The sequence below is a fragment of the Triturus cristatus genome, chromosome 5_1 (genome assembly GCF_964204655.1).
Source record: "Triturus cristatus chromosome 5_1, aTriCri1.1, whole genome shotgun sequence".
NCBI classification, from domain to species: domain Eukaryota; kingdom Metazoa; phylum Chordata; class Amphibia; order Caudata; family Salamandridae; genus Triturus; species Triturus cristatus.
This window is the reverse complement of record NC_140587.1, coordinates 397,159,117-397,183,762: the sequence shown is the minus strand read 5'-3', so window position 1 is coordinate 397,183,762 and position 24,646 is coordinate 397,159,117. Positions and strand designations below refer to the sequence as shown.

The window sequence follows — 24,646 nt, the reverse complement described above, 5'->3', positions numbered from 1 at the left end:
TTATAGCCCAAAGGAGCCTGGTCCTCGCAGTCCCGGGTAGTTAGTTGCACAGATGAAGAGTTCCTTGGCATAAATTGCGCCGCCGCATCCACACTGCGATCAGCGCAGCAACGAGGGCAGAGACAGTTAGTTGTTTTAAAATCCGAAGTCCCAAAAAATATTCACAACAGCAGGGAGAGTTCAGGGCAACAATTCTGCGATGTCCACAGCCTACGAGCGGCTCCCGCGTAGCGGGGGCCGCGAGGCGTTGTATGCTGGATGGGGGCGGGGCCGAGAAGAGGAGCCAGGTGCGGGCGGTGATTATAGCCCAAAGGAGCCTGGTCCTCGCTGTCCCGGGTAGTTAGTTGCACAGATGAAGAGTTCCTTGGCATAAAGAGCGCCGCCGCATCCACACTGCGATCAGCGCAGCAACGAGGGCAGAGACAGTTAGTTGTTTTAAAATCCGAAGTCCCAAAAAATATTCACAACAGCAGGGAGAGTTCAGGGCAACAATTCTGCGATGTCCACAGCCTACGAGCGACACATTATGTCTATCGCCCGGCTCCGATCCTTCCTCCTGCATACCAGGAATCGGATGACGGGGGTGAATGGGAGGGATCCGAGGATCCTACGGCCGTTCAGGCTCAGCTGTCACAGGACTGGGCAGATGAACTGGGGGAGGCCAGTGGTCTGGATACCTCTCCAGACACTGGATTCATCTCTCCTCCGACTGTGGCTTCGGAGGAGGGTGCTGCTTTCTCTGTGGTGCTGCGCAAGGCGGCCGCAGCCCTTGGGCTCGAGCTACCTGCCGTGGCTGTGAGGACTAACGTCCTCACTGAGGTGCTTCAGTCTGCAGCAAGCTCCACTGAGCCTCTGCTGCAATTCAATGAGGCCCTCATTGACGTTCTGCAGGGGCACCTGGTCCAAGCCCTCCACAGTCCCTCCTGTGGACAGGAACGTCGCCAGGCGCCACCGCCCTGCTCCGGGCGACCCCAGTTTTCTGTACCAACACCCTACCCTCGAGAGCCTGGTTATCCAGGCCTCTACCTCCCAATCCTCCTTCCCGACCGCCCCGCCGGACCGGGATTCTAAGAGACTGGAACAGTTTGGCAAAAAGCTGTTCTCCTCCCTTAGTTTGGGCCTGCGGTCTTTGAACACCGCCTGTCTCTTGGACCGTTATTCCCACTCTCTGTGGGATACGGTGGAGGTCCAGACACGACTTACCCAGGCTCTGGCCGATGGGAGGGATGCAGCACGACATGCTATCCGATGTGGGCTTGACACTACGGACTCGCTGGGTAGGGCGATTTCTACCACGGTGGCGCTTAGACGTCACGCCTGGCTGTGGTCCACGTCCTTTTCGGGTGATGTCCCGAGCACTCTCATGGACATGCCCTTTGATGGCACTCGCCTTTTTGGTGAGAAAGCGGACAGTGCGCTGAATCGCTTTAAGGACTCCCGGGCTACGGCCAAGTCCTTGGGCCTCTCGGCCCCGCGGTCGCAAACTTCCGCTTTTCGCCCCTTTCGTGGCCAAGGAAGGGGTGCCTCCTCACATACGCCTAGCCACCAACCGCAGAACCAACCTGCGTGCGGTCGCGGACGTGGTTTCCGCCGAGGCGGTTCTGGAGGACGACGCGGTCAGCCCACATCCACCCTGGCAGCATCCGCCTCAAAGCCTTCCTAGTCCGAGCTTTCAGGCCCATTCCACGCCAGTGGGCGGCAGAGTTCGCCATCACCTGCTCCACTGGCGGTCAATCACATCGGACAGGTGGGTGCTGCAAATCGTCCGAAGGGGCTACTCCCTCCCCTTCGAGACGACCCCTCCAGCCATGCCACCGCAGCACCACCGTATCTCGGGGGATCATTTGAATCTTCTCCACGAGGAAGTTTCGGCCCTCTTGGCCAAGGGGGCCGTCGAGCGCGTTCCAAGCCCAGAAGTAGGTCGTGGTTGTTATTCCCACTACTTTCTGGTTCCCAAGAAGGGCAAAGGGGGCCTACGCCCTATCTTGGACCTCCGGAACGTCAATGCCTTCCTCCAGAAGGAAAGGTTCAAGATGTTAACTTTGGCTCAGGTTCTAGCTGCCCTAGACCCGGTAGACTGGATGGTAGCGTTGGACTTGCAGGACGCATATTTCCACATCCCCGTCCTGCCGGCCCACCGGCGTTACCTGCGGTTCACGGTGGGTCAAGAGCACTTTCAGTTTACCGTGCTCCCCTTCGGCCTCACCAGTGCCCCTCGGGTGTTCACGAAAGTGATGGCGGTGGTCGCAGCTCATTTGCGCATATCAGGGGTTCCAGTCTTCCCCTATCTCGACGACTGGTTGTTGAAGGCGGGCTCGCCCCAGGCAGTCGTCTCCCACCTCCAGACTACGGCGGATCTCCTGCATTTGCTGGGGTTTTCCATCAACGTGCCGAAGTCACACCTGAGTCCCTCTCAGAAGCTCCTCTTCATCGGAGCGGTTCTCGATTCGGCGCAGTTCCGGGTCCATCCACCGGAACAGCGGGTCCGGGATATTCAGGCCCTGATTCCCATCTTTCGGCCTCTATCCTGGGTTTCGGTCAGGCTAGTGTTGCGGCTTCTGGGGCTGATGGCCTCCTGCATCCTACTAGTGCATCACGCCAGGCGGCGCATGCGGGCTCTGCAGTGGGACCTGAAGTTTCAGTGGGCCCAGCATCACGGCAACCTGTCCGACCATGTCTTGATCTCGGAGGGCACTGCACAGCAGTTGCAGTGGTGGCTCACGGACCGCGATTGGGTCACGGGCAAGAGCCTCTCCCTTCCCCAACCGGAGCATGTCGTAGTGACGGATGCGTCCCTCCTGGGATGGGGTGGCCATATGGGAGAGGCGGAGATCAGAGGCCTCTGGTCTCCGGCGGAGTCTCGTCTCCACATCAACCTGTTGGAGTTGAGAGATCCGACTTGCACTGAAAGCCTTCCTTCCCTCTGTCAGGGGAAGTGTCGTGCAGGTGTTCACGGACAACACCACCGCCATGTGGTATTGCAACAAACAAGGCGGGGTGGGGTCGTGGACCCTTTGTCAGGATGCTCTGCGCCTCTGGACATGGCTGGAACACCAGGGCGTCACCCTAGTGGTTCAACATCTGGCGGGCTCTCTGAACGCCAGAGCAGACGAACTCAGCCGCCGGTGCATGATGGATCACGAATGGCGTCTGAACTCCGAAGTGGAGCAAGGTCTCTTTCAGCAGTGGGGAGAGCCTTGGTTAGATCTATTCGCCACCGAAGAGAACGCGCAATGTCAGCAGTTCTGCGCGTTGGAATTTCCAAGGCGGCACTCGCTCGGCGACGCTTTTCGTCACGAGTGGAGTTGCGGTCTGTTGTACGCCTTTCCGCCTATACCACTTCTGCCCAGAGTGCTGAAGAAGATCAGGCACGACCGGGCCCAAGTCATCTTGGTGGCTCCGGATTGGGCACGAAGGTACTGGTATCCCGAGCTACTCAGTATGTTGACCGATCCTCCGATACGTCTGCCCCTTCGGGAGGATCTTCTGTCGCAGCAGCAGGGGACGGTCCTCCACCCGAACCTGTCCAGGGATGGCTTCTTTGGCCGTTCTGTCCTCCAGGACTTTCTCGTGTGATCTTGGTTCGCAGACCCACCACCGGGGATGGTATTGCTTGGGCATCTATTCTAAGGTGAGGAATCTAACTAACGTGTTTCTTTCAAATGAACAAGTTACTTACCTTCGGTAACGATGTATCTGTAAGAAACATTAGTTAGTTAGATTCTTCACCGACCCACCCATCCTCCCCGTTCTGCGAACTGACATCTAGGGTTAAGGTTGTCCTTTTCAGGCCCCTAGATTTTATTTTTGGCACCAGTGTCGGTCTTTGCATGGCTCTGCGTTCCTGGCGCGGAAAGCTATGTACAAGAACTGACCTAAGCGCGCGAGGGCGGCGTCTAAGTACTCCGACGACGTAATTCCGGCGCACGACGCCGACGACGGACGCGGAGCCGCAGACGACGCCTAGCGACGCGCAAGGGGTATTGCTGACGAAAAATCTTCCGGATCCAGTCTGACGCCTGGGGATATTCTAAGGTGAGGAATCTAACTAACTAATGTTTCTTACAGATACATCGTTACCGAAGGTAAGTAACTTGTTCTGTAAGGTTTTTTAAATTCTATTTTCTAGCTATAACGACACTGTAGCATTTGTTTTTATTAAATGAATTTCTAAGGCTTTTCAAATTCTATTTCCTAAGTATAACATCCCTGTAACCTTTATATTTTTTAAGTGAATTTCAAGTTTTTTTTAACTGTTAGTCGTGTTTGCAGAGTGGTGAAGAAAGGGGGCGGGCCTCCAACCAGCTCTCAGGAATCCCCTAGAACTCTCAGCATCCAAGAGGACTTCATCCCTCAACCAGTAGTGCGCCAGAAAGTGCATTTGCAGAGTGGTGGATAAAGGGTGTGTGGCCTCGGAAGACCTCTCAGCAATCCCATTGTGTGGGACTTACTGGAGGTAACAAGATGACTTGTTAGCTCCCAAGGACTCTCTGGAGCCAAGGGGACTTCATCCCCTAACCAGCAGTGCACCAGGAGGTGCGTTTGCAGAGTGGTGGAGAAAGGGGGCGTGGCCTCCAAAGGCTTCTCAGCAATCTCGCTGTCTGAGCTTTATTTGAGGCAACGGAAGGGGTTCCTGGCCCCTAAGGACCCTCAGTATCCAAGGGGACTCCATCCTCCAACCAGCAATGCACCAGTAGGTGCGTTTGCAGGGTAGTAGGGAAAGGGGGTGGGACGATTTCGGCCCTGAAGACCCCATCCCCCAAGTCCTGGCTATTTATTTAATGGAGGAGAAGGGCTGCACGTCCCCCTATCTGGTCCGATTTTGGCCCTGGGGACCCCATCCCGCGGGGCCTTGCCATTTTTAATGGAGGAGAGGGGCTGCACGATTTCGGCTCCAGGGACTCCATCCCACGGGACCTAGCCTTTATTTTTTATTTTTTGTATTTACTTTTTAAATTAAAGGGAGAGTAAAGAGTGGCCCCCATCCAGAGCAGTTTTTGGCCCCCGGGGCCCAGCCATTTCTTTAAAAAATAAAAATGACCCCCTCTCCTGGGCCAGTTTTGGCCCCAGGGACCCCATCCCCCAGGGCCTGGCCTGTAGTATGGGAGTCCTCGTCCCAACCCAGGGCACCCACTGCCAATGTTGGGGACTGTGGGGGAGCCTCAAGGCCCCCGCAGCCTCTACCGGCTCTCCGCCTCCTGCGGGAGCCGGCAGTACTTTGACACAGAGGCAGCTCCCTCTGTGTCAAAACAATTGTGCTCTGCTTTGAGTAAGTGAAAGCAAAATACTCTTGCTTCCTCAAAGCGGAGCACCGTTTGCTATGGCTTGGGGGGGAGCTGTAAAGCTCCCGCCAAGCCATAGCAAACAGCTATGTCCCGATGAGGGCACCCTGGGACATAGCAGGAGCCGGCATTGGGGGTGGCGGTCCTCAGGGTCATATTTGGCTCCCCTCCAATCTTTTGTTTATTCCGGAAAGGTGGTGGTCCCCGGAGCTGCTGGGGGCACGTGTCCCCTGCATTTAATTTGACAAAAGCCCTGTGGAGGTCCCCGGGGCTGAGGGGAGGTCCGCGTTGCCCCCGCGTTTAATTTAACAAAAACCACTGGTGGTGGTGCTCCCCAGGGGTGCGGGGTGATCCACTCGTCCCCCACATTCATTAAAATTGAAGCTCTGTGGAGGTGACGTTCAACAGGGCTGCAGAGGGTTTGCGTGTCCCCCTGCATTAAATAAATTTGAAGCCCCCGGGAGGTGGCGGTTCACAGGGCTATGGGGTGGTCTGCGTGACCCCCTGTATTAAAAAATATTGAAGCCCTGGGGAGGTGGCGATCCCCAGGGCTGGGGGGATCCAAGAGCCCCCTCCAACTTACAAAAAAATAAGCCCCCAGAAGGTGGCATTACCCACGGCAGCTGGGGAGGCTATACAGGCCTCCCCCTCATTATTTAAAAAGATGCCCTGGGGAGGTTGAGGTCGCCAGGGCATTAGTAAGCCCCAGGAGGGGGGGGGGGGGCATTTGCCCCTCTCCTATAATATGCAATGCCCCCAGGAGCTGGCTCACCTGGGGGCCAATTTGTAACAAACCACGAGAGCCCGCACTTTTTTTTTTATTTTGCCGCGATCCACCCTCTGCAAAATTGAATTCCAAAAAATGGGTTAGATGAAGGTCATTCTTCTTCCGAGTATCACTTATCACAGATTTGTTAGCAAGAAAGCTCCTGAAACTTAATATCTGCTCAATTTTAAGGTGGCACCAGGCCCTCAACTTTACACAATGCCTTAGGTTTCACACGTTTTATGATGGGAATGCAAGCCAATCATTTCTGGTACCTTGCCAGATATGGAGGGGTCTATAAAACCTTAGTGGTTAGAAAGAAGACACTTGCTTTGGTTATGTATTTGCCCAAGCAGGATCTAGTTGGGCACTTAATTATTTCAAACTCTTGAGCCTATGTAATGCATTAGTAAACGTTGTAGTTCTGTTTCTGTGCAGAATGCGTTGCATCTTTTTTTACTTTGCTTTGGAAGAAGGATGGTCCAATCCCTGACTTCCTGTTCCTGGGTCCTGTTTCTACCTTGAAATAAAACCTATGTTTGTGATTGTGGTATAGGAAAAAAGCTTGAAGATGAAGACATAACTGTAAATTATACTGTTTTGTCTGATCGTAGTGGTGAAGGAAATTCCTAGTTCACAGAACCCCCCTGTTTCTTTCCTAATAGGAAACTGTTTATGAAAACACTCTCAGAGACAATGCTCGAGTCATGAAAAAGGCCTTCAAAAATACATGACAACACTTTATTCCATATTAGGTTAAGATGCATATGAAGACAAAGATGTACTCTGTTACATCTTACCTTTTTGCTCAACATTTTCCTTCCTTCCTTTCTCATGGACATTCAAGGAAATTATGGCCTGCCCATTGATGTAAATGCTCTTCTGGTATCTCTTGGTAGTGTCGGTACTACAGCTATGGCAGCCAGTGCTAGGTATATAAGACTAGCAGGAGACACTCCTTCAGTACCTTGACCAAGTGCTTCAAAGTATTGGTTCTTTTGGAAGGGAGCGTGTCAGACCATTGTGCTATGAATGTCTAACAGTGGGTATTCAATGGCTTATTACCACCAGTGATGCACAGTTAATATATATACATGTTTCTTAACTTTGAAAAAACAAATTGGCCATCAGTATGAGTTACGGATGGCAAACGCAGCATATCTGATAGGCACATCTAGCCACAGATTTCTTATTTTAGAATCCTCCCCCAGGTGGAAGACTGAATCCAGAATTTTTTCCATAGCGTGTCGGAAGAGTGTGCTGCTCGACTCTGTATCAACGTTGTCCACGCTATGTGACATGGATGGAGTCCATAAAACCCCCTCACTGATGTGCCGGTGTCAGATCCATCTTTTCTGCGCGTGCAGTGCGGATCTGGAGTGGTTAGGGAGCCATTTTTCGGCCCGTCTCAACATTTAGTTGAGGAAACACTGTGCTTATTTTATTATGTCTTGTTGCAGACAGATGTCGGCTATAGAGTCTCATACCATCTCTCTGTGGTGTGTTGGAGAACAACATGACTTCGAGGAGTGTGGTTCCTGTCAACGTCTTCGGCCAAAGGCGTTGAGGGAGCATCGTATGAAGCTTCTGGTGGAGCGACTATCAGAGGAGCTGCGTCATCGCCGATCCTCATCAAAGTTCAGAGACCGATTGAGGAGCTGTTTGTGTGAGGGGCTATCAACGTTGAAGGAGGCTCTGAAGGATAAACGGTCAAAACATTAGTGCATCTCTGACATTTCTCCCAGTCTTCGGTTCCGGAGTGTTCACAGAAGTCTTTCCTGCACCTCCTTAAGTTCCCTGGAGCCGGGACGACTCTAGCTCACATGCAAGAGTATAACAATTCCCTGCATAAAGTCTTTGGGCTCTCCTCTAGTACGCTTTCAAGCCCCAAGGAGGGGAGAGGTGCCCTGACTGAATCCTTGCCGGCGGATTTGCACTCGTTGACAGTTGGGCCCTCTGAATCCATTATTGGATTCGAGCCATTGCTGGTGCACAGCCCTTTGGGGCTCCCTCCTTCGGGGTCAGGTCTGCCATTGATGGCAGCCCCGATCAACACTGAGCCCATTACTCTTTCTGATGTTGATGCGACGCTGCACCGGCACCAGTGGTGCTGTCTGCTTTAGGCAACTCTCCATCTGTCTCTGTCAATGTTTTCCCTATAGAATCACACAATTTTTAAGGTGAAAGGGAGACTGTGGGGTGTCAAGACCCTTTGGGCAGTCCTGACAAGCCTCTTCTGGAGAACAATTGGCTGACTGAACTGGGTGAGATAGTGGGCTTGAGTCCTCCCCAGTTTCAGATTTACTTTCTTCACTTAGCATGGCAACAGAGGCGGGTTCCTCTAATGCAAACATATTGAGGAGAACAGCTGTGGTCATAGGTTGCCAGTTTCCCTCAGTGGAATTATCCACAGATCCGTTATTGGGGGTTCTTCAACAAAGTGAAATGGGAGTGGATTCTTTACTCCTTTATAACGAGTCTCTGTATGACCTTTTGTTAGTAGTTTGGGCAAAGCCTGTTACAGGAGCTCCAGTTTAACGGGCTGTGGCCCATAGGCATCAAACCGCCCCTGGGAACACAGTTTGTCTCTTGTGTCATCTCAGCATGAAAGGACTGGTGGTACAGGCTGCTATGTCTTCGCCGGAGCCTAGTGTCCTTACCTTGGTTCCACCAAATAAAGAGTCCAGATGGCTGGAATACTGTGAGAGTAATGTATCATTTTCTTTTAGTTCAGCCTTGAGGTCTCTGAACACAGCATGTGTTTTGGGCAGATTTTCTCATGCTTTGTGGGACACAGTGGCGCATCTGGTGCATTCTCTTCGAGGTGAAGCCAGGGGTGGACTCCTTCAAGTAATACAATATGGCCAGGAAGCAGATAAATTCACCATGATTCAATGGGTTGAGCTGTAGCTCAAACAGTGCTGCTGTGCAGACATACATGACTGCATCAATCTAGGTTTTCAGAGGCTGTACAGAATAGCCAGAAAAGATATGCCGTTATGGTATACATTTGTTTGGGGTACGTGCTGATTTGCCTTTACAGCGATTCAGGGCTGGTCGGGTGACAAAGCCACCTAGGCATGCCTTTGAAGGGTTTGGTTGGACTCTTTCTTTCTGACTTGTAAGGAGGAAATGTCTAAACATGATTGAGTTGGAATATGCATTTCATCTGGTGGCCACCAGTGATGTGTTTCTGCTTACTGCAGGGGTTTAAGGTTGTTTAGATAGCCTTGTGATTCTTTACACGTTTTATCATGGATATTATATGGGCAGTTATTCTAAAGGACTCTTTTTTAGTGAAGTTGTATTCTTTTAAGTTGTTACCTACTAGCCTACGATAGGTTTTCTATATTTCTAATTACTATCAGGTGTAGAAGTGATGATTTTCTAAAATGGGTCTGTCAATGACAGCTTTTCATGTGTTTATTTCTGTTCTGATCCTTAATGGGTTGCTGCCTGATACACAGGCCATGTACATTTTTTCTTTACTCTGTAGAAGAGCTTATGCTCAAGAGTTGATAACCATTATGGTTTGTTACATACTCTGTGTGGAGCATATTTTGTATGCTGGGTAAGCAGTTATATATAGACATCCTGAACTGAGATCGCTCAGCATTTGAACATATTGTAATAAGATTTTCCTTATTGATGATAGTAAAAATTATTTATTTTTGCTAGATTAAGTGGTTAATTAAGTGGTTGGGGTCCAGGATTTGAACATCTTGTGAGCCTTAAGAAACTATGGGTCCAAGTACGATGCGGTTTGGAAATTATCCCAACCGAATTGGTTTGGGAATGGTTTCCGACCGACTCAAATCAGGAGAGTCCGATTGACTTCAATGGGAGCCTATGTTCAGTCGGAAACCTTTCCGATTCAGTCGGAAAGACACGTTCCTGATTCGGACAGAGCAAATGCCGTTAGGAGGCCTTTCTAACAGCATCGGAATCAGCCCCTATATGTTTTGCTCTTAAGGTTCTGTTTTGTAGCCATTACAGTTTGGTGGCTATTGGTTGGTTATAAATATTCTTTGAACATTGTTTCGTTTTCCGGGGCTTATGTCAGGCTGTTTTAGGTCTTCTAAAGGACGTAGTCTCTAGGTCGATTCTAAATGATGTTTGCCATTCTAAAACAGCCCAACACTGCTCTCCTTCAGAAAATCACTAAAAACGTGGCTCTTTGCCAACTCAACTATACCTCTGTTCTTACTCTTCCTCCGGCAATCTTTTCGTCCAGTGCCTAGGCTCTTTCCCAACTAAACCTCTGTTCTTACTCTTCCTCTGGCAACCTTTTCGTCCAGTGCCTAGACGCCCTTGGGCATTCGTGCGCTATGAGTTTTCAAATCAAATCAATTATTACTTAAGATTTTTTTCTCTATATGATGTTTGCCGTTATTGATAAGGTTTCCTTATTTTCTGAAGGACATTTCCCTCCAATAGTGTACTTTCCTGATGAGGATGTTCGTAAACGTTTGTACATGAGGTGAATAGGTGTTGCCTCATAACATCTACTTTTTGTTGAAGGTTTTTTTTTTACTATATTGGAGGATCATTGCTCTTCTAGGTAACAACTCTTTTTCATCACTCAACTGACTCAAATTGATTGAGTGTTGCGGAGTGTTGTCTCTAGTTGGAATTTACTAAATCAGTCGGATTCTTCTTATTATAGATTCCTTTAAATTTTCTGGGTTAAGTATGGGAGACCCTTTCTGGGTCATCTGTAGATGGGTCTCTATTCATATAGAGGGGTGACGTATTAACCTTAGCTTTCGTTAGACTCTCAGGGTTTCTTTTTCGTACTTACTATCTTATTCAACTGTATACCACTATGGCTTGGTTGTGTCTCAGGCTGTTTGCATTGCACTGTCATTTTGGATGGCTGTTGCTTTTCTACGTGGTATGATGCCCACTATGATTTTCATACTGCTATGTCAGTATTGACTGACTGATTACTCAGCTTTATTTTATATCTATGTCTTATACTTTTCCTCTTGTTAATACGTAGGCAGTTATTTATTTTACTCCTATGTCATTATATATCTTGGGGATATCCTAGAGGTATTTGTATTATCTCTAGTTGTTTTTACTAGGGACAGGACTGTTTCTATGACAATAGTTGCTATTGTTGTCTTCAACCCTTTTAAAAGAGCATTCGTTATGCTTTCCATTGGGTGATGGACCTTTTTCTGTGTTTGCAGAGCAGGTCCGGCTCGGATAGAACTCTATATGGCAAAGAGGTATTGCTCAATGGCAGAACACGCTGTTCTGTGTTTCACAAGTATCAACCTCTCAGTTCAAGTCTGGATAAATTTTTAGGTTTATTTGGCAAAACATTGTCCTATTTTCATGGGTAACATTATCGCCATGCTTTTAATGTCTTTAGGGCTTTTCTTTCTGTGGTTCTTACCGCACTGGTTTGGATCCCATTAAGGGTGCAAATAGTTTTCTATTTATATTGTTAGTTGGCATCTACTACAGTTTGTCATGCAACATGGATAAATGTATTCACATGCGTTTTATTCTCATATGACTTTACTTTTTATTTTGTCTAGCATGTTATTGCTCACCTACATTATTATGAAGGTCTGGTCTTTTTCTCTGGTTCTAGACTGGTTTTGTTCTGGCTAGAGGCTTTTTGGTGTTCTCAGTCCACAGACCCTCCTTCAGGGATGATATACTTTAGTATTTGATTCTAAAGTAAGAATTCTGCGGCTAGATTTCTCTGTCAGATGAACAAGTTACATATCTTCTGTAACGCATTATCTGGTAGAGACAGGATCTAGCTGCAGATTCCTTAATGACCCTCCCATCCTCTGCGCTCTGCGAACTGAGTCCTCTTTGGTCTAAATGTTTTTGTTTAGGATAATTTGGCATCTTTTTTTGTAGCACACAGTTTCAATAGGCAGTTTCTATATGTGGCTCCATGTTTTGACCACAGAAAATAGCACGGAAGAATTTGACGTTGTCGCGTCAGCGACGGGGTTATATGGACTCCGTGGAGTCGGCGCCACATCGTGTGGACAACGTCGATACAGTCGCATGGCGCACACTTCAGATGCGCAGGTGTGCTATGGATAATTTTCCAGATCCAGTCTCTCGCCTGAGGGAGGATTTTAAAGTAAGGAATCTGCAGCTGGATCCTCTCTCTACCAAGTAATGTGTTACCGAAGTTAAGTAACTTGTTCATTAATACAATGAATAGTGTAGCGCAATTAGTCTCCTATTCTACCATTTCCCCTAGGTGAACTGTAAGGTATCTATCAATGACTTGTGGGACACAAATAAAAAAATATATATAATCACATAGCCGTTAAACCGCCTAATGTGGAGCTATGATGATGTCATATGAAAGAATGGGTGCATAAAAAAGCTGCCACCATTTTAGGAACTTTAAGTATCCAAAACGTCATGATCATTGAGGGATTTTTTTCTGGGCCAGGCTATTCTTCCTGGATCTAACATTACACGTAAGTTAAATTTCTTCCTTCATCGTCTAGCATGGCAACATGTATTGATTTGTACCTTTTTGGGCTTATCCACATTCAATAAATACAGGCCCTGTCCTTGCTGATATTTGTGAAGTATTTATTTGCTTCAGATAATAGGGTTTGTTCTCGATTGGTTTTATGTCCCTTTAGGTTGCCCTTTTGTTGATCATTCCATCCTATAGACATGAGAGCAGCTGCCTTTCAGGTAAATAAATTAAAACATCCTGAAACATATCCAAAATACATCCTTAAAAATGATAGTTCTCATTATGAAGAAAAGCTAAAATCAACGATATGAGATGCGGGCCAGGGTAAATGAGGAAACAAAGTGCCCAAGGTAACCGATGTTGTTTATGAATTGATTGTTTTATAACAGGGCAACAGTTCAATATCGAGTATGCATAAATGAATCTAAATACACTTAGCAGGTGCTGACAGCTAAGATCTGAGTCACATGTGTAATGTGTTACTGCTTGCTCATGGCTAATCTTTACTCCACAAGCACTTTTCTAGGCCAAAAAGGTACAGTATTGCATACATGTAATAAACCTCGTGGTCAACTAAGCAGATTTTTGACTGACATTACAGGAATTGTGCAGCAGCAGATAGACATCCATATCAAAGATCCAGGTCAACAGAACAACGTCCCGTGCTTGAGCGGACCAGCTCCCGCTCCCGGTCCACTGAGCGTCCTGACTCAAATCTCATGAGGTCGATGCCTTCACTAGTGACTGGAAGATCTGCCCCTCCTTCACCTGCCTTATCGAGGTGAAAAAGACAATCAGACTGCTCCCTCTTTTGCCCCACCAAATCACCATTTTATTTTCCCAGTAGCTAATTTCCTTCCATTTTTGGCTGATCACTAGTAGTGATAGATACTAACCCTGATTTTTCCAACACACTACTTATATTCTGTAGCGGATATAATGGTGTGGATGCCATTTTGTACCTTGTTTACTAACAGTTTTTATCTACATCTGTTTCGTGGTTCCTCACATACAGAAATCTTGTTGGGTAGTTCCACAGAAAGCACTCCATTTTTATCATACTTTTCTCTTACAGAATGCTAACTTATTTGTGTTCATCAGACATCACTACTGGAGCTATTACCATTCCATCAAATGCCTCGTTGATTTCTTGCAGTAGCTGTATATACATATATATATATATATATTTTAGTTTAACTATACTGATTGCCTATTCTCTGTTTTCTTCAGCTCATTTGAACTGAATTACAATTTGCTGTTGCATGAGCCATTTTGTCACAAATTTGAACTGCTATTGTATCATTTTGATAATTTGCACTGTAAGTGTATCTAAGAGTAAGTGGTATCATATCACAGAAACTTTAAAGAAGAAATCGGATTTGGAGTGATGCCTCCCCAACAGAGCGTTTGGTTTTGATAACTATTATTTTGTTGGTGTCATTGATGTAACATCAAATGTGCTCCTGTGTCTTACTGCAAAACTGTGTAGATGGTAGTACCATCAACTGCGTAGGTTGGGTGTAGATTATTTTAGCGTTGACTTTAGCAGAACACTGTTTAACTGTATTTTGAATCCATATATTAATGATATGATGGGCAGTGACTTGAAGAGGCTTATAAGCTAAGGGACAATGAGGATAGGCGGGGCCAGCTTTCAACATTGTTTAGTGAAAGTGAGATATTTATTGGTGGTAGAAGGCAGACAAAAAGGAAAGGGGATTTAGGTGATGGATGTGTGCTAGCTCCAACAGATTATGTAATGCATATTAATGCAGATTTTAAGAAACAGTCCACACATGTACAACGACATTAAATTTGCCTGTTGCACCCTACCCTAGCTTAATGTGGTTCCCATGCTGACTCCATCGTGGGCTGCACACTGCTTTCCATTTTTGCACCCCGTAATTTTACACCTCCAGTTTAGAGGATCCAGCCTCTTATGGGCTTCGGTTAATGCTCTTGACTTTAACATTATTTACGACGTGCTCCAGGAGAGATGGTATGCTTGACATTGCACAGCAAATCGTTGTTAATAAATCTTAATGAATGAAATGTGTTTCATTTTTAATCATAATCATGGCTGTTTCACTTCAGAAGATGTGCAAAAAGGTTGACTCTTTGAGCTAACATAGAGACAAAGACTAAATGTTTCTATGTAGACTGCATAAAGATATTTTTAACGGTGTATACCTCCAAAATGAAATGATCTAACACACTCAGTAAACAGGAGCACGTGATGATTGGGAGGTCGAAACGTGACTTACTTTTCGCTGCGCTGTTTATAAAGTGAATTTGTGCTGAAACACAGCAATAAAAAAGTTCACTGTAGCGACCAGCCACAATATTTTAAGGTATGAGAGGTAGTGAACCCATTCTGCTCTTTCCTGCCTGGAGATGTGAAGTGCACACTATTTGTGCAACTTTTATATTGATAAATACTACGACAAAAACTTGAAACTTTTGAATTCAATTCTGTGGTTGTTTAATGTTCTTGCAAAACGTTATCATGGAAAAACGTTTCATTTATAGAAATCTTACTTTAAGTAGAGCCATGCTTTTAATTTGGTGCTTCTCCTGAGATTTGATTTACTGAAAACGTCTTTTCTCTCGTTTTTATGATGACCAATGAATGTGATTTTTTGTGTTTTAGAACTTGATTTCTCAATTCAATGTATGTCTGTAGGTCACATCCTCGAACTGGGTCTGTTCAAACAAGCCCTTTAAACACACCATTGGCCGGACGCAGAGGTCGCCAGTTACCACAGCTTCCACCAAAAGGGACCCTGGAGAGAAGTGAGTCTTTCTTTAAAAATAGGGGCTCTTCTTTTCAGTTCATCCAAGAATGCAAGTCTAAAAGTATTAATGGTTTTCATATTGGGTTACTTCAATGTCTGTTTTTTGGAATTAGTGGCGAAGGGTTACATTAATTATGTTTCTGATGGTTTGGAGAGGTTTCATGCTTGTTCCACGGTATACATTATACATAAAATACAATGGTCCAAATCACAATTACAGGGCTAATTGCGTTTCAGGTGCAAACTCCTATTTAGTCGACCAGTATTCACCCATGCACTAATTGTACATGTATCACTTCCCCATTTGCATGTTGCGCACCCAACGCTATGTGCACACGTTTGTATGGCAGGTAAAAAACTAGCAAGGGTCTTGCCAAATATTGTGAATTTTGAAGTGTTCACCCTGGGACATGTTCCAGGTTAAAAAAACACGATTTATGTACTCTGAACTCCAGCGAGCAGAAATCGGAATTTGGTTTCATTTGTCAACAAGACGTTGCCTGGATTTACCTTCCAAAAAATGTGTTGACAAATAGTGCAGGGTGCTTATTCTGCATATATATAAATACTGCTGGAATCTCTTTTCAGGTCCACCCAAAATGGAAGTCGCCCTTTAAGTTCTTTTCAGTGTGGGGTTCCTGTAAACGGCCAGCTGTGCCTAAGGGAGCCAGCTAAGTCTACTCATGGCTGGGTGAGAAGACTGCTCCATTGGGGGAACATATGTGGCTCTGCTGCTGGTTTTGGGCAGGTTCAACGTAGATGATCTCTCAGAAGCAAACCCTGCAGGGGCAGGAGCGCTAGCTTTAGTGCCTCAGTTGTCTAGGAGAGGATAACCGCCTACGGTGGTGAGAGAGGCAGCCATAGTGGCACTCTCAAGCTTACAGCTGCAGCCTTAAAGCTTAGTCTATTTAAAAACTCACATAATGACGAGAAGAAAAATTGAATTTCTTTCTATCGCTGTAGAAATTAGTCATATGGATACTAGACAATATCCTCTATGGTTACGGTATACAGTGACTGCAAAACTGACAGATGTTTTTCAGGCAAAAAAACGCATTTCAAAGCACTTGCCTTCCATGGTACAGAAGAGTGGCTTGATTTAAATTATAATGTACCACATTTTTAATTTGGATCATGTGGTCGTTTGGGAAATATTATGTGTATTTGTAAATTCTAGGCACAAACATACAGCCGCTCAACCTTTCATATGAAATCAATGTATAACTACCAACATAATAACAAGTTTGCACAGAGCTATGAGGCTAAGAGGCTCCGAGCAGGTATTGCTAAAATATATTCCCTAAAGGACAGTGTGTGTGGCGGTTTCCATTGTCCAGTGGCGGAGGTACTGTATAGGTCTGTAGGTAACTTAAATTTGAAAAAATGGACAGGAAATTCTGATCTTCTCCAGTCTGACCTCGCTCAGTCCAGCACCAAATCCTTAAGGTACATCCGACATGATATTTGTATACCACTAGTGCAGTCCTTTCATAATATATTACATTTGTTGGCCACTTGTGCAGAACGGCTTTATAGTAGGATGAAAGGAAATTTGTTAGCAAGCCCAGGTGGTTGGTACAAAAGTTGAAGCGAATAAAACACATGATCTGAGAGCTTAGTATGTAATTTGACAGGCATTTAGTTACCTTGGATCTGTAGTTTGTTTTTGTTATTTACATTTTATGAACCTGTAAATAGAACGTAAAGCTTTCATACGCAGTGCTTTAGTATCATTACGTATTAATAAAAACATGTAGCCTAATGATGTTTCAATGTAGAAAGTAGAGATCAGGTTGCGCCGAAAGTAAGAAATACACCAAAAACAGGTGTAAAGATATTTAAATGAATAAACCATGTAACGTCCTATTGTGCTCTACTATCTCATGTGGGCTGACATTTTCTGTAGCAATGAAAGATAACTGGCTTTATCCCAAGAAAGATACAATGTGGTTGTGTGTTGTACCACGGAGGTGTGGAGAATGTGATGGGTGCCTTTGATTCCACTCTGTGCAGCCAGGTGAATGCTAGTCTGCTTACATGATGATGTCCATGGTGGACTCAACTTTAATCTCTATTTTTGATGTACCCTTGTTTCCTACAGCCAAATGGTACAATAGGAAGTTGTACACAATAAGGTCGCTATGACCACTGCGGAATCAAAAAAGAAAATCTGCTGCTCTTTTTTTCTTATGAAGATGCATACTGTGCCTTTTGCAAATGGTTTTAACCCATGTGCTCTGGTTCTTTCTCCCCCCCTTTTTATTTTCCCTAGAAAATGGAGACAAGGAGATAGAGCTTTATGAAGGTCTGTACTAAACGGAGGGTTTGTTTTGTGCCAAAAGCCTTTAGGGGGCTGTCCAAGCAAGAATAAACCCAACTGCAATTGATATGTATTTTGTGCACATGTGCAGTCTCTTTTTAGGGGTCTCAGAGGTGTGCTGCAATGAAAAGATAGTTCCCCCTTTGGTATATTATACTTGGTCTTCACTTATAAGTACATATTTTCTCTCGCCCAAGTTAAAGGCCAGGCCCAAGCCCACATCTAGGAAACTCACTGCCACTTCAGATTGGAGCATTTTATATTGGTAAAATTAATGTTCTGCTTAACGTTAAACTTTAACCCCTTAAGTGCTCCCTTGTGGTATCTAGGAGACCCTAACCTCTGCGGCATTCGCTAGCTGCGCTGTGAAGGAGTGAGAGCCAATTAACATTAGCAGCTTCCCCTTCCAGATAGCCTATACGATATCAATTGCAGTCTCTGTGTCATTCAGCCTGTTTGTTTGAGTGTGCTTCATATAGTTCTTTTTCTCCCATTTCTGTCTATGCTCTTTCTCCTGGTGTTCAGAGTGTATTTTGATAGTTGTTGGCTTCACAGATCACCACCCTGGTATATGCCTTCATACGTCGATAAATATCTTTGCAAGAGTGCTACAGTATATCTCTTTTACATTTGATCGACACTTGTTGTGATCAAACGCTTGTAATAATTCTTCATAAGAAAAGTTGAAGCTTTGTAGGACTACTATAAATTGTTAGTGGTGTCTTTGAATCACACACTAAAGTTTTGGCATGAGTGAGAAGTACATGTTAAGGCCCTGCACTATGGCTACATTGCGGTGTTTTTTCCTTTGTGAATTTAAACAGTAATATATATGGAAGTCGAATGCTTCCTTTATTAATTGCTCTTTGACTATCTGTTGATGTTTCCTGGTGAAGAAATTAAAATATTTCCAGAGGATGCACCTATAATTGGACCAAAAGTGAAGATAAATAGAGAAGCTATTTGCAGTAGTACGTACCTTTAGAAGTACACAAGCCTGCTTCTAGAATAAGGCACTGCGAATATTATTTAAATACTGTTCTTTTGTTAGTTGGATTTCAATGTGCTACACAAAATCATCTCATACTGAATAATGTACATTCATTTTTCAGTACTGTATGTGTAGGAGATGGGTGCTATCTACCATTTCAACTTACCTATGAAATATAGGTTTACTTTTTATGAAACTCTGAAAAATAGTCTATGAAAGTTTCAACAGGCTCAGTAAGGTCTTGTAATTAGATTGTGATAAAAACCTTCAGCATTAATGTTGTTCAATTCTAAGGGGACATAGCAGCTAGAACTAAACTGCATCACATCTAAACAGTATGATGTTCTTATTTAGGGTCCGTTATTCATTTTGAAACAATTAGTTTGAGACTGTCATTGATGTATGATATTGTAACATAGAGAGATTTCTCCTATGTAGGTCTTTTGTGGCTTGACTTGTACCTTAAACTCACCATAGCCAAGCATATGTGTGTATTGAATGGCTATATATGTTGATCTTTATGTGGGTGGAACAATTGCTTTATTTGCACACGCTATTATAGAAAGCATTCAAATATATACTCTGAGATGGTGGAACAACAACCACCTAACATCAGAAAGGAGCTTACACCCCTCTCCCTTCAATGAGTATTTCAGCGCCCCTTCTAACAACCAATCCTTATTCACTGGCCTAACCTAAAAGGATGCCAAGTGCTAACACAATGGGTTAATACGCTCCCATCACACCTTAACTATCTGACTCAACTCCTTTTCAATTCCATACCAGTTGTCCCTTGGTCACATAGCTAGGTCTGCACTATACTTTACCCAATTCAGTGATATGATGCAATGAAATTAGTGCCTCATTCCATTTGTGCTAGTCCACACTGACCACTCAAACATGTGAATTCAGTCTACCTATACTACCTTCATGACCACCATTCACCATGGGATTGAATCTGCATGATAGATTCCCCTGTTAACTAGTTCTGGTACACCTTACCCTTAGCTTGGCAATCTTTGGAATCATAAACACGTGAGCACTCTCATTTCGGGGCAAATTCGCACCTTCATTCATTTGTTTTTTTAATGACAGTGTTCGTGGAAATTGACCTCCCCTCTGCATAATAACATAAGTGGAGATAGATTCATTGGGTTAGTCTAGAAGACTTGCCCCTTTCTTGAATGCTGACCTGTTCAACACGACTAAGACTGTGTTATTTATTGACTTTGCCGTTTGTTCTTTCACTGACATACTTTATGACTTCCAGGTTTGGGTGTCATCTACAGAACATTCAATTTGTTTCATTGGGTTGCTAAAGGGGAAATCAAAATTGATGGATGCATGATCATGCACTTGTGAAATGTTGTTCGCTGAGAGTAGAACATCCTAATTTGAGGATTCAGGATAGCCACACATAGTGTCTTAGGTGATAAAGGACGACTGACAGGGCCGAATGGCAGGTCAGTTGCACAGACTCCTTAAGCAGAGAAGGACTTCTCGGAACAGGTTGAAGTTGGAGCCAGCAGACTGTAAAGTGAGGGCAAGAGTGCATGCTGCAGTGCTCTCAATAACTTGCTTCTTCATCTTTGCCTGTCTCCCCCACCAAGAATCTAATAGTCATTGCATTAATTCTGATAAGGGATGAGCAGCAAAACGATTTAGGTAATGTTTAAACTTCCAGAGTTTCTGAGAAAGTCTGGATTTGCAAAGATTATGTGTCTTTTGACTTTTTATATCTTACTATTCTATATCTTACTATGAAAATTGACGCATAGGGCTTTGTAGTTCAGTTTGGATCAGTTGACATGAAGAAACATAGCCCTTCTCATATTGCTCCCAGCTATCTCTTGCTAACAGCCAGTGTGTACGTCCTCATTTTAATAATATGAAACAGCCATGAAAGAAGCATTACCACCTAACAGAGAGGTTGGTGTTATTAGCATGCAACTCAGTGGTAATATTTTTACTGACCTGGAAAGGATGCAGATTTCAAACAGGCATATGTATCTCTGGGTTTTCAAAAGAAATGGAAGGTGCACTCGTTGTGAAGTCAATAAAGTAAGTAGAAATCTGTTCCAAAAAGTGCTTCTTTTATTCCATTATTTAAAAACTGGCACACAGCCAACGTGTTTCGTTCCCAATTTAGCCAGTGGGAACTTCGTCAGGGCTGAAACATCATAAACAATACATAACATGAATACCAAAGTATTTATATATTCTCACTAGATGTTTGTCGTTTGTAGGTGTTTGTCAATGTGATCTGTAATGTTTTTGCTTTCACAAGTTTGTGGGCCATCTGCAATTATTGTTGCTTTTTAATGTTGTTCCATGTTTTTCATTGTTTGTCAATTTGGTTATGTATTGTTTATGATGTTTCAGCCCTGACGAAGTTCCCACTGGCTAAATTGGGAACGAAACACGTTGTCTGTGTGCCAGTTTTTAAATAATGGAATAAAAGAAGCACTTTTTGGAACAGATTTCTACTTACTTTATTGACTTCACAACGAGTGCACCTTCCATTTCTTTTGAAAATCTCGGCTAATAGTGGCACCTTTGGACGGCGGGAGCAGGAAGTGATTGCACCATCATTTTAACTTCAAAGTATACATGGACTGAATGTGCTTGACCTTGGTCTGCCGTTTGTTCGTTTTTTGCTCGTTTATATGTATCTCTGGGTGTTTCACCCCACGTTTCGATTCTGCTGGAATTTAGACCTCTGACCTTTAGGCTGCAAACCTAGCCTTTATTGTACACACGGGAACCACTTAGTGGAATGATTTGCATTTGACCTACAGTGTATATGCAGATCTTGGGAGCAGTTATGAAAATGTGCTCAACCATCTTATTAAGAGGAAAAAGGTAGATGACCTAGGGGCAGATTTGAAGATTTTCCAAAATGCCTGTACCAAAATACATGTGCTTATGAAAGTCTGTGTAGGCATAAATAAGCCCAGACTGGCATATTCAGTCACTTGTCAGTTATGCATAACCTCTCTCAGCACTAATCTTTCTGGCATTTCATAAGCACTAATACATAGGCCTTAAGCAGTGTAAGTTATAATTTAAGCATACATAGCTTCCCACATGCCAGGCTGTAGCTGAATATACCGCAGCCTTACTGACATTTCAGAGGTACTATCCTACCAGCAAACAATCCTGATAAATTGGTGCCTCTAAAAGCCTGTTTAGTATCCGAAAGAGACAATCACATGTAGGGCTTGCCAGGTATGACCCTGCCATAGTCCCTCAAGCATTTTATATCAGGGGTGTCTGATGGCCAGAGCAAATGAGATAAGTGCATGGTCAGTGAAACTAGCTGGGAATTTACTTAGTCAATGGCTATCCTGACAATCTGGCCAGGATCCAACATCTTCCATCAGTACTGGGCACCCGGTTGAATGTTATCTTAAACCAAACTGTGCAATACCTTCACTAGTTTTGTAAATAAAAACAATTTTAAAAAGATGAAGCAGTTATAAAAATGCCTTCGGCCTTCGGCCTGGTCACCCCCACGCTCCTGTGCCTGCTGCCGCTCCCGCTGCACCAGCCTCCCGAGGGCCGCCGAGCCCACACCTGCTTTTCCCGCCGCCCCAGCCTCCCGAGGGCCGCCGAGCCCACACCTGGTTTTCCCGCCGCCCCAGCCTCTCGAGGGCCGCCGAGCCCACACCTGCTTTTCCCGCCGCCCCAGCCACCCGAGGGCCGCCAAGCCGGCTCCAGCGTTTCCCGCCTCCCCAGCCCGTGGCCCCGCCCCCCGACAGCCGATTGGATCGCGCTCCCGCCTCCCCGCAGACCCTCCCGACCGGCTCCCTTCTTATGGGGAGCCAGACCAAGATCTAGGGAGTGACCACAGCGCCTTCGGCCTGGTCACCCCCACGCTCCTGTGCCTGCTGCCGCTCCCGCTGCACCAGCCTCCCGAGGGCCGCCGAGCCCACACCTGCTTTTCCCGCCGCCCCAGCCTCCCGAGGGCCGCCGAGCCCACACCTGCTTTTCCCGCCGCCCCAGCCACCCGAGGGCCGCCGAGCCCACACCTGCTTTTCCCGCCGCCCCAGCCTCTCGAGGGCCGCCGAGCCCACACCTGCTTTTCCCGCCGCCCCAGCCACCCGAGGGCCGCCAAGCCGGCTCCAGCGTTTCCCGCCGCCCCAGCCCGTGGCCCCGCCCCCCGACAGCCGATTGGATCGCGCTCCCGCCTCCCCGCAGACCCTCCCGACCGGCTCCCTTCTTATGACGTCCCCAGAGCGACCGCGCAGCGGACGCGCGCAGCGGGAGCACCGATTGAGCGCCGAAGGTGCGCCAAAGGTAAGCCCGTCTGCGCCCGTCCGCGACCGGATCGCGCCCAGCGCCAGGACCCCTGGCCCACGAGGACCCCGACCGACCCGCCTGACGTACACCGCCGCCACCCTCATCGCACTCAACACCGGCCGAGTCCCAGGATGCTACCGAGCCACACCACGACGCACCCACGGACCCTTCAGCTGCCACGCCTGCAAGTTCACCTGCATCCGGACCTGCCTCGCACCAGCACCCGCCAAGTCGAACACCAGCAGCACCCACCTCAAGTGCATCCTGCTCAACACCCGCTCCGTCCACAGACACGCCATCGAACTCTGGAACCTCCTAGACGCCACAGCCCCGGACGTTGCCTTCCTCACGGAGACTTGGATGAACGCCTCTTCAGCTCCCGACATCGCCATCGCCATCCCAGAGGGCTACAAGATCACCCGGAGGGATCGCACCGCCAACCAGATGGGAGGAGGCATCGCCATCATCCACAGGAACACCATCCGTCTCACGACCAGCACCGACAACACCCTGACCACTGCCGAACACCTGCATTTCCAGATCCACACCGACCCGAAGACCACCCTCAGAGGCACCCTGATCTACCGACCTCCGGGACCACGCACCCAATTCAGCGAGGACATCGCCGACTTCGTGAGCCCGCATGCCCTCCCCTCCGCTGACTACATCCTCCTGGGGGACCTCAACTTCCACCTGGAGAACAACAACGACCGCAACACCAGCACCCTGCTCGACAACCTCGCCAATCTTGGACTCAAGCAGCTGGTGTCCACCCCCACCCACCTCGCCGGACACACACTCGACGCAGTCTTCTCTTCCTGCACAGACATCGACTTCAGCCACGCCACAGAGCTTCAATGGACGGACCACAGCTGCGTCCACTTCACCTTCAAAAGAACGACGACCCACCACCACCAGCAACAGGCTGCCCGCAGAAGCTGGAACAAGATCACAGCCGACCAGCTCGCCACCTCCCTGAGCCAGCACCCTCCTGCCAGCTCAGCGAACCCCAGCCAGGCCGCCGACAACCTCACGAAGTGGATCAGCAACTGCGCGGACGAGCTCGCCCCGCTGAGGACCCCGCCCAGCAGACCCGGCAGCAAGAAAGCCCCATGGTTCACCGACGAACTCAAGAGCTCCAAGAAGAACTGCCGAGCCCTCGAGAAAGTCTGGAGAAGGGAACCTACACCGGACAACAGGACCCCCTTCAAGCTTGCCACCCGGAAGCACCACCAGCTGATCCGCGCCGCCAAGAAAACTGCATTCAAGGACCGGCTGGACAACAACGCACACAACTGCAAGGAACTCTTCAACATCGTGAAAGAGCTATCCAACCCCAGCGCAGGAAACAACGACATCACCCCATCGCAAGACCTCTGCAACTCCCTCGCCTCATACTTCCACAACAAGATCGCGGACATACACAACAGCTTCAACAACCAACCAACGCACACCACGACCGAACAACCACCCCCCACCACCACCCTCCACGCCTGGACCCCGATCAGCACCGAAGACACCATCCGCACGATGAACTCCATCCACTCCGGATCACCGACCGACCCCTGCCCTCACCACGTCTTCAACAAGGCCGACGCTGTCATCGCACCCCACCTGCGAGACATCATCAACACATCCTTCGACACCGCCACCTTCCCCGAGACCTGGAAGCACGCCGAACTCAGCGCTCTACTCAAGAAACCCACAGCGGACCCCAC

The 24,646-nt window shown here is 46.8% G+C and overlaps 1 protein-coding gene across 2 annotated transcripts in view; it reads left to right on the top strand.

Annotated features, from left to right (window-relative positions):
- Positions 1-24,646, top strand: part of RIMS2 (regulating synaptic membrane exocytosis 2) — a 1,922,267-nt gene that overhangs the window by 1,509,695 nt on the left and 387,926 nt on the right. For both annotated transcript variants that reach the window (XM_085605119.1, XM_085605120.1), the window contains 3 exons: positions 13,122-13,301; positions 15,204-15,313; positions 17,588-17,620. In XM_085605119.1, the coding sequence (XP_085461245.1) occupies positions 13,122-13,301; positions 15,204-15,313; positions 17,588-17,620 (323 nt within the window). The remainder of the gene's footprint in view (positions 1-13,121; positions 13,302-15,203; positions 15,314-17,587; positions 17,621-24,646) is intronic.